At 34.8% G+C, this 8,953-nt stretch overlaps 1 protein-coding gene across 1 annotated transcript; it reads right to left on the bottom strand.

The window, feature by feature from the left end:
- Window positions 1–4,205: 4,205 nt before the first annotated feature.
- On the bottom strand, window positions 4,206–6,939 carry LOC120732829 (putative C-type lectin domain family 20 member A). The gene is made up of 6 exons (XM_040030680.1): window positions 6,624–6,939; window positions 6,378–6,407; window positions 5,848–6,204; window positions 5,402–5,755; window positions 5,189–5,283; window positions 4,206–4,596 (listed from the first exon to the last, which is right to left on the bottom strand). Exons 1-6 carry the CDS (start codon window positions 6,640–6,642, stop codon window positions 4,513–4,515), a joined length of 939 nt encoding a protein of 312 aa, XP_039886614.1. The 5' UTR covers window positions 6,643–6,939; the 3' UTR covers window positions 4,206–4,512.
- Between the last annotated feature and the right edge of the window lie 2,014 nt (window positions 6,940–8,953).

The raw sequence follows: 8,953 nt of genomic DNA, 5'->3' as shown, positions 1-8,953 counted from the left end.
AAATTGGCATCAGACCCTAAATAAATTGTCCTCTGCTGTTATCCATATTGCTTCAGTCATTCTTTGGTGAGTAGACATATTGGTTACATAAACACAATGTGAGCTGTTTTTTGTCTTATCTCTTGTTTTCTCTTGTCTTTCTTTTTTGAACATTTCTACTTTTTTGTGCTTATGAAGAAGTACAATTAGAACACAAATAAAAGAAGAAAAAACAGACTTGTTCTCATCAAATTGTAAGAAATTGTAAAATAAGTTGCACACACTCAAGCAACATGAATAAGATAACAGGCATATTACTTCAGCACAGGGGATTCTTTGGAATGCAGCAACCATTTATTAGATTTGTCCTTTATTTAGGGTATATAAAGTAGAAAAACAAAAACCTTGTTTAGCATTTTAATCAATTTAGTATTTTGAATGTAATGTTACATTTATTTAATGTAAAGTAGCACAATAGTTAGTATATACTTCGAAGATAAAATAATGTCTTACAAATGTGTATTTTGGGACTCTTTGATTCACAGCTGTTTGCCATTCCAGCAAAAATCAATTTACCCTTTAAACTTTCTCTGATATTTTAATTTAAAATGATAAAATAATAAAAAAAATTAAATAACTGAAAAGCAGAATATAGTTCAATGAAATTTTAAAAAAAATCAATGAGAAGACAAAAGAGTTAAAAAAAAAAGAAGTCTAAGTCTACACAAATAAAGTACCACGATTAAAAAGACAAAAGGAAAGAAAAAAGAAAAGAGAGAAGTAAAACAAGATAAAGGGAAATAAAATACCTCAATTAATCAATGTTTAAATGTAATCCAATAACAAGCTTAATGTCTGAAAATCACACAAAAAAGTTTTTGCTGTGATGTGTCTGAGGTGACAAAAATATTATTTATGTAGCCCCTCATTAATATATTTTTTAGATTTGTATGTATTATAGCCCAGTGTTTCCGAACCTCTGTGCCGCGGTACATACGTGAATTGGTCTGTTTGATTAGAATTCTCTTTGCCTTTCACTTTATATGTATTTTGTTGATCATTAAATAATATTGTCTTAAAATCTCATGATCATATTTAGGCAAGTAGAGCTAGACGACTGGAATGAAAGTAAATACATGTAATTTCCTCTGAAGAGATTGAAGCCTGACTATATGCAAAGTCTCCTGTCTGGATTTAGGTTTGTGACATCAGCATGCAAAGAGCTTCAGGAGAAATCTTGGCACATCTTAGCTCTTTTTCGGGAAGTCCTGAGAGACTTGCTTATTTCTTTGGTAAAGATTTAATAGGCTATTTTAGAGGTCATAAACAAGTGGTGAGGCAGAGTTTTTTGTCTAAGATGTTAAATTCTCCAACCCACGTAGATCAGCCACAGTTCAAATTAATGTTTTTTTGATGATCTTTCACAAAATAATAAGAATAAAGATACTAAAGACAGGAGACCGACGTGTGTGTTCTTTTTTAAATTTGAATTCAATTTGAATTTATTATGTATGTGTTTACTGATGTAGTGAGGTTTATGGTGTATGAACTTGTGATGCGAAAGGTTTTTAAGAAAGTCAAAATCTGTAGGCATTTTAGTTTTCAGCCACAGTCATGTTAATGGCAAATATGCTAGGTTGAAATAAATTTAGAAGGATTCATCAGCTTGTGGTCAAGAACACTGACTTAAAACAAATGCTGAACAGTAGGTTCAAGGTTTCAATGTCATTCAAGCGCATAAATTAACAAAATAAAATAAACATAAAAATGTGCCACGGTATACAAGAATAAAATGAGATAAAATAAATACAATAAATTACTTGAGTAGATGCAGTGACAGGAAAGTCTGTTCTGATTTGACCTGCTGCATTTATAATAATTTATTTTTGCAAAGATTTCATATATAGAGACTACGTAGTGCTACAAGTTACATACCAGCTTTCACAAATAGGTTCCAGTGGAAAGCTGTTTTATTCTGTTTTTTAAGGTAATATTAAAGGTAATCAAAGAAGAAAAAATGGCATTGGCTTTTAAAGATTTTACATTTTAATATACATATCAGTTCACATAGTTAGGATTTACTCTTATTATTATTATTCTAAGACTCTGAGGGACTGTGAAACTGAAAATGCAGATGGTTCAATTTGACTGGGAAAGCAAACTGTAGGAAAAGATCTTGGATGTTTTAATTTCAGCTTTATCGTGCATGTGTCTGTTTTATATACAACTATGAAACAGGGTGTGGGTAATGTAAAGGATGTAAAACAGTGTTAAGGGTTCAAATATTGAGGAGGGATATAGGAGGAAATCCAAAATAACAACACTGGTCCGGCCGGGTTAAGTCAAACGATGATTTTAATGAACACACGTGTGGGAGATGAACACTGTACGCAGACAGCATCGATCTCTCTCTAACAATACACAATCAGTTGTTTTTATATCATCAGGGAAATTTATGACGCCCCCTCATGCATCATCACATGCATAAGTTTCAAAACCACAATGACTTTTAACACAGTTTGAAAAAGCAACATCGCCTCATCTCCATGCCAGGTGTCTTCCTGTCGCTGCCGGACGCTGCCTTATCGTCTGGAACATCAGGCACACATTCTGCAACAAACTGTTCTTTTGCAGGCACAATTTTGCAGTCACAAGCAAAATATGATTAACATCTCACCTATAAATGAGTAGCATCCTCCCAACAGCTCCTCAAAGTAACTTACACTTAGACTCTGCTTTAGTTTCACTTTCACAAGCAAGCTCTGCAAAAGCCTGCGATCCCTGTCTACTTTGGCACAGAGTGTACTCAGAGTTAGGCCTTTCTTTTATAATGCAATGTAATCTACATATAAACATTTAAGATTATGAAAAGCATTCCAAAGCATTTAAGATTATAGATTTAACTCAACAGTTTAAAGTGGTTATAACTGCACCTGTAATAAAGGCTAATTGGGTGCCAATATGTTTAAACATCTGAATACAATATCAATGCTGTAGATTATGTTATTAATGCAATGATAATGATGATGACCATGAACAATAGCAGTAAAATATTTCTCTGATCTCCACAACAGCAGATTCTACACAGAACTTGCTTGGTGGGTGTTTACATGGAGACAAAATAAACTCTTATTAGATGCTTGATTGACTCCTAAGAAAAAGTTCATTCTTGGATAAATACGATAAAAATATAATCTAACTATAAGATGTTAATTAAGCTGAACATAATCAATAAATACATAAATAATAATTCTTTGTAGGCTATATGTTTTTTTAGGAAGCAAAAGTGCTGCACACTCATTTTGAACACAATTAAAAGAAAGATACTTGCTAAATTTTAAGACGAATCGTTAAAATATCATGAAAGCCAAACTTACAAATATATATTCAAATTAAGCAAAACTACAGTCCTGAACGGTATGTTATTGCAAACTTATCAGGAATTCTTATCAGCAACATGAGTTGTCTAATTGCAGAGTTCCAAACAGGAATCCTTGCACTACTCTGTGAAGTTGGCAGACATGGATACCTGTGTGGATTATGTAAATTAGGAGAAGATGAAATGAATGACATTTCATTCTGTAATGTCAGTCCAAGTAAGGAATATAGGAATATATATATATATATATATATATATATATATATATATATATATACACACACACACACACACACACATACATATATATATATATATATATACACATACATATATATACATACATATATATATTGGGGTGCAACAATACTCGTATCGATATTGAACCGTTCGATACAGTGCTTTCGGTTTGGTACGCATATGTATCGAACAATACAAGAATTTTAATTTATTTTATCAACTTTTCTTCTGACGATGCTGTCTGTGTTGAGCGCTCAGTGGATCTGCGCTCGACAGTGCAGCCTAGGCGTAGTCGAACGCAGATTCACTGAGTTAGCACATGATTCTCCTTATGGGGATCTGATATGTTTAATATGCTGCTGAGAATATAGCCCAGACGAAGCGTATAGTATAGCTTTTATTTTGGAAAGAGCCATTTCTCTGTAATAAACTCTCTTTTCCAAAGATGAGTGATTTGTCGATCAGATAGATAATTTTTTTTTATTACTTTGTTGTTTCAGCAACATAAAATTTAAATCCTGTACTTTTGAGTTAAAATAAATATTTATAATTTTAATAAATGACAAATTAAAAAGGCATGAACATTTTTTTTTGTATCGAAAAAATATCGAACCGAACCGAACTGTGAATTTTGTGTATCGTTGCACCCCTAATAAATATATATATAAAAATCCAGAAATGTTTTGCTGTTCAGACAGTGTCAAACAGATCTAATTTTGGTGCTTGTAAGATAGTTGCCTATATTTATTAAACCTGGAAAAAGTGTCAGTTTGGATTATTTGTTTTATACTCGTAGGTTATGCTTCTACACTGCCTCTGTGCTGTTGGATTTAGCATACTGGTATATGTTTGGCAAAATCATCAAATCAAACCAATCAATAAATAAGAAAACTGGTGTTAAGCTCTAAGCCACTTTAGGGAATCTCTTTGATGAAAACCTTTCCACTGGATTGCTTTCTCCACTTCAGATTTATTTTAGCTCCAGTTGCAGCCATCAGCTAGAAAACAGAAAAAAACAAAAACAAGACCTGTTTATAGGATCATTTAGATCTGACATCTTACACAAAATGTTCTAACAGAACAACAAAAAGCACATAATGTGATCTTCAGATCTTGTAGATACATCACATGTCCAAATTTTCTGTGATCAACTATTTAACTTGCCACGTTACCAAACAACAACAACAGCAAGTAAATTATCATTAAAGAAGTGAGTGCTATGGTAAATGGACTGGTTCTTACATAGCACTTTTCTACTCTGAGCACTCAAAACGCTTTATTCAACTAATTCATTCACCCAATCACGTTTTGTTAAGTGCTTAGTATCTAACATTCATACTCAGATGGATGCATTGGAGAACAACACAGGGTTAGTCTCTTGCCCAAGGATATTTGGCATGCAGACTGGAGGAGCCTGAGATTGAACCATCTACCTTGCAGGTAGTAGCTGCTCTACCACCCGAGCTGCAGCCAAAGGACTGGACAACATGTTTTGGCCTGGTTTAAGTAGGTCATTAATACTGTATTTTCTTATTCTCTGAGCAGAATGTAGGAGGCAAAACACTTAGAGCAAAGATCTGCAAGACTTACTTGCTTCAAGATGTTCTCTTGTATGGTAGGGTTATTTAGATCCAGCCCAGAGTCTTGCGGGCTGATTCTCAATTTAATCACTTTGACTGTGGTTTCTATTATAAGTGGAAAGGAACATATAAGCAGAAAATTGTTCATTCATCATTTCTGTGTGTTTAGTTCAGATATTTACACAGTAAAAACAACAAGAGATGCTGTAAATTAAGTACCTACCTTTGGCCTTACAGACACATAAGAATGGGTATTTGTTAGAACATGGCAGTTGCCCCCATTTACCAGATTCATTCTTCAACAAAGCACCACAGCGTTCAGTTTCTTCATTCCAAATTTTCTGCTCTACTGGCCAGTATCTCAGTGAGGAGTTACTCTGGTCAGACCACTCCCAGGGGTCTTTGAAGAGTCCAATCCAAACATCCATACCATTAGCTAGACTCTGAATTATCTGATGCTCTGCATCATTCCTCACACTGGTCAGGTCTGTGTGGTTGGTTCTGCAGTAGTTCTGAGCCTCACTCCAACCCATTGTTGCTGAACTGAGAATATACTGCTCAGCACCTTTTTTCTTTCCTGATAAAAAGAAAGGAAAATTAAAGAAAAGCAAACAAACTTAATATACTTAATTTGTATATTGGTATATTGTAGCTGTGGTACTCTCTTACCGTCAAAGCATATAAAATTTTTGGCGTAATGACAAGGGTCTGAAGACAAACTCCCATTTTCATATGTACCACAGTTGTAATTTGTGTTGGAGCCCCAAGGCAAATAATTGTAGAAATCTTTACTTGGCATAGACCAGTGCCATCTCTGAGTCTGGCCTTTCCAAAGCCCAAACCACACAGCATCATTGTATTTGTTCTCAACAAAATTAACAATTGTTCCTATCTGTTTCATGTTGTCAAAGGTGAGCAGGTCAATGCATTTCTCTCTGCAGTAGCTTTGTGCCTCATACCATGTTTTTGGACTATAGAATAAGAAGTTTTGGATCTGGTAGGGATACAAAGGTAGAAAACACATCCCTGTGGAAGAAAGGTCATAATTTTACGCCAGCATAACACATTGCTACTTAATTCTGAAATTAAGACAACAACTAATAGTAAATTTTATCATTTGAGAAGGTGACAGGGATTTGCTGTGGGAGATACTACCCGAGGAGAAACAGGGCTTTCAGAAATACTGGGAGTTCACTGACCTGCAAGTAGAATTAGGTGTGTTTCCAAGACTGTAAAGACATTCATAAGAATAATGTAAGAACATTTATTTCCTCATATTTTAAATAATCAAGATCCTTTAAAGCAGAACCTTTACGTTCTGCCTTAAATAATATCCAAGCTTTCCTAGGGGTACACCCTGGAAAGGGTTGCCAGTCAACTATCTATCTATCAAAAAGTAATGTAAACATGACATGACATGAAAGAAGATAATGAAAGAATCTTACCTAATGTTAACTGCTTCATGATCTGTCCCAAAATTACATTTACGAGCAAATGTGTCCTAAATTTCTGCAGTTTGCACTGCAGTTGTTACTATGCTAGAACTGATTCAGTCTTTGGACCTAAATGTGATACTGACAAGGGTTTATCAGAAAGAGGTGGTAGTGGTTGACACATTTACCTGTATGCGCAAATAATTCTTCCTCAGTATGCAAAGCCTGTGGAAATCTGGACTAATGCAAGTAATGCAAATTATTCTTCTCCATTTAAAGGAAAAGTCAAAGTCAAGGCTTTAACCTGACCCTTAATATTGCCAGATATAATGGTAGTACCAATCCACAAATACCCTCTGGACACATACCTGCATGCATTGTACTTCCAAATATGGCACCATACAGAGGGAAAATAAGTTTTCCAACAGTATAAGATTTATGGCCAAGATGAACAACAAAGAAATAAGCAAACAAAATGAATTTTCTTACTTTTTGTGCTAAGTTTATATGCTTTAGGCATTAAGCTGTCATGGTCCTCGGTGTGTTTTGTGTTTTATTTATATTTCTTGATTATTGTTATTCGTGGTTTTAGTTCTTTTCAGGTTATTTCGTTGTAGTAGTTTCTAGTTTCAGTATCTGTACCTTCCCTGTGTTCCATGTGTCATGTTCATTCAAGTTCAGTTCAGTCAAGTCTGCGTCTCTGTGTCACTCCTGTTTTACTTTGAAAGTCCATGTCTCATGTTAGTGTTTCTAGTTTTGCTTTGCTCCCAGCTGTGCTTCCAGCTGTGCTCTTCTCCTGTGTCTCAATCGCCCGCTTTTCAGTGTATTTAAAAAAGTGTGTTTCTCTTCGTCAGTGTTGTGTTGTACCCTCATCAGGCTGTGTTTTATGTCTGCCTTTGTGTTCCTCAGTTAGGTTAGTTTTCACTGGGTCCAGCAAAAAGTCTGTTTGAGTTCACCTTCTGCCTCCTGGAGTCTGCATTTGGGTCCTCCATTCCTGACTGCTGCACACAGCTAGTGATGTTCGATTCGTGAACGAATCGTTCAATACTCGAGAATCACTTTACTGACTCGTGAATCATGATTCACAAGCCCAACTGACTCACTGACTCATCCCTGTTTTTGTTAGCAAACTAATCCGCTTAGTAGAAATATATCTAGCTTATAATTAAAATTGTGTGTGTGTGTGTGGGGGGGGGACAACAGCCAGTTTCTTAACAAAAGCATTTCTGCTCTGAACTGGAAGAAAAAACCCTGAGTAGAAGCTCACATCAAGAAAATAGCTCCTCAGTTTACAGTAGCATCGCTCTGCTAACATGCTAACAGCACATTTGAGCTACTCACGTATGGGCTCAAAATGTGGTCATAAATATTTTGTACTTGTAAATCGGTTTTGTACTTGTAAAAAAGATTTGTATGTGTAAAAAAAATTTGTGCGTGCATAAAAAAGATTTGTATGTGTAAAAAAAATTTGTGCATGCGTAAAAAAGATTTGTGCGTATGTAAAAAAGATTTGTGCGCGTGTAAAAAAGATTTGTATGTGTAAAAAAGATTTGTGCGTGCGTAAAAAAGATTTGTATGTGTAAAAAAGATTTGTGCGTGGACTTAGCCCAAAAAAACCCCTGCAAGTTACAACTACGAATTTTGACCCTATTTTTCTTCCTTTAAGCTGATTGGTCAATGTCATGTCAATCACAAATTAAACAATCCAATCAGAGAACAGATGGGTTTGACTGTCGGAGGGGTACTTTTTTTGAACTGCAGGTCCTTGAAGGGTAATCTCTATATAAATATCCGATAGCAGTTAGGTCCCCTTGCCTTTCACTTTATACGTATTTTGTTGATCATTAAATAATATTGTCTTAAAATCTCATGATCATATTTAGGCAAGTAGAGCTAGACGACTGGAATGAAAGTAAATACATGTAATTTCCTCTGAAGAGATTGAAGCCTGACTATATGCAAAGTCTCCTGTCTGGATTTAGGTTTGTGACATCAGCATGCAAAGAGCTTCAGGAGAAATCTTGGCACATCTTAGCTCTTTTTCGGGAAGTCCTGAGAGACTTGCTTATTTCTTTGGTAAAGATTTAATAGGCTATTTTAGAGGTCATAAACAAGTGGTGAGGCAGAGTTTTTTGTCTAAGATGTTAAATTCTCCAACCCATATCAGCCACAGTTCAAATTAATGTTTTTTTGATGATCTTTCACAAAATAATAAGAATAAAGATACTAAAGACAGGAGACCGACGTGTGTGTTCTTTTTTAAATTTGAATTAAATTTGAATTTATTATGTATGTGTTTACTGATGTAGTGAGGTTTATGGTGTATGAACTTGTGATGCGAA

Source organism: Simochromis diagramma, unplaced genomic scaffold (genome assembly GCF_900408965.1).
Source record: "Simochromis diagramma unplaced genomic scaffold, fSimDia1.1 OVJJ01000361.1, whole genome shotgun sequence".
Classification (NCBI taxonomy): Eukaryota; Metazoa; Chordata; class Actinopteri; order Cichliformes; family Cichlidae; genus Simochromis; species Simochromis diagramma.
This window is presented reverse-complemented; position numbering and strand designations above follow the sequence as displayed.

Coding starts and splice junctions, on each gene's coding strand:
- LOC120732829 (XM_040030680.1), bottom strand. Junction 5,756..5,847: donor AAATTTTATATGCTTTGACG/GTAAGAGAGTAC, acceptor TCTTTTTATCAG/GAAAGAAAAAAGGTGCTGAG. Junction 4,597..5,188: donor AAGAGAACATCTTGAAGCAA/GTAAGTCTTGCA, acceptor TCTGTTTTCTAG/CTGATGGCTGCAACTGGAGC.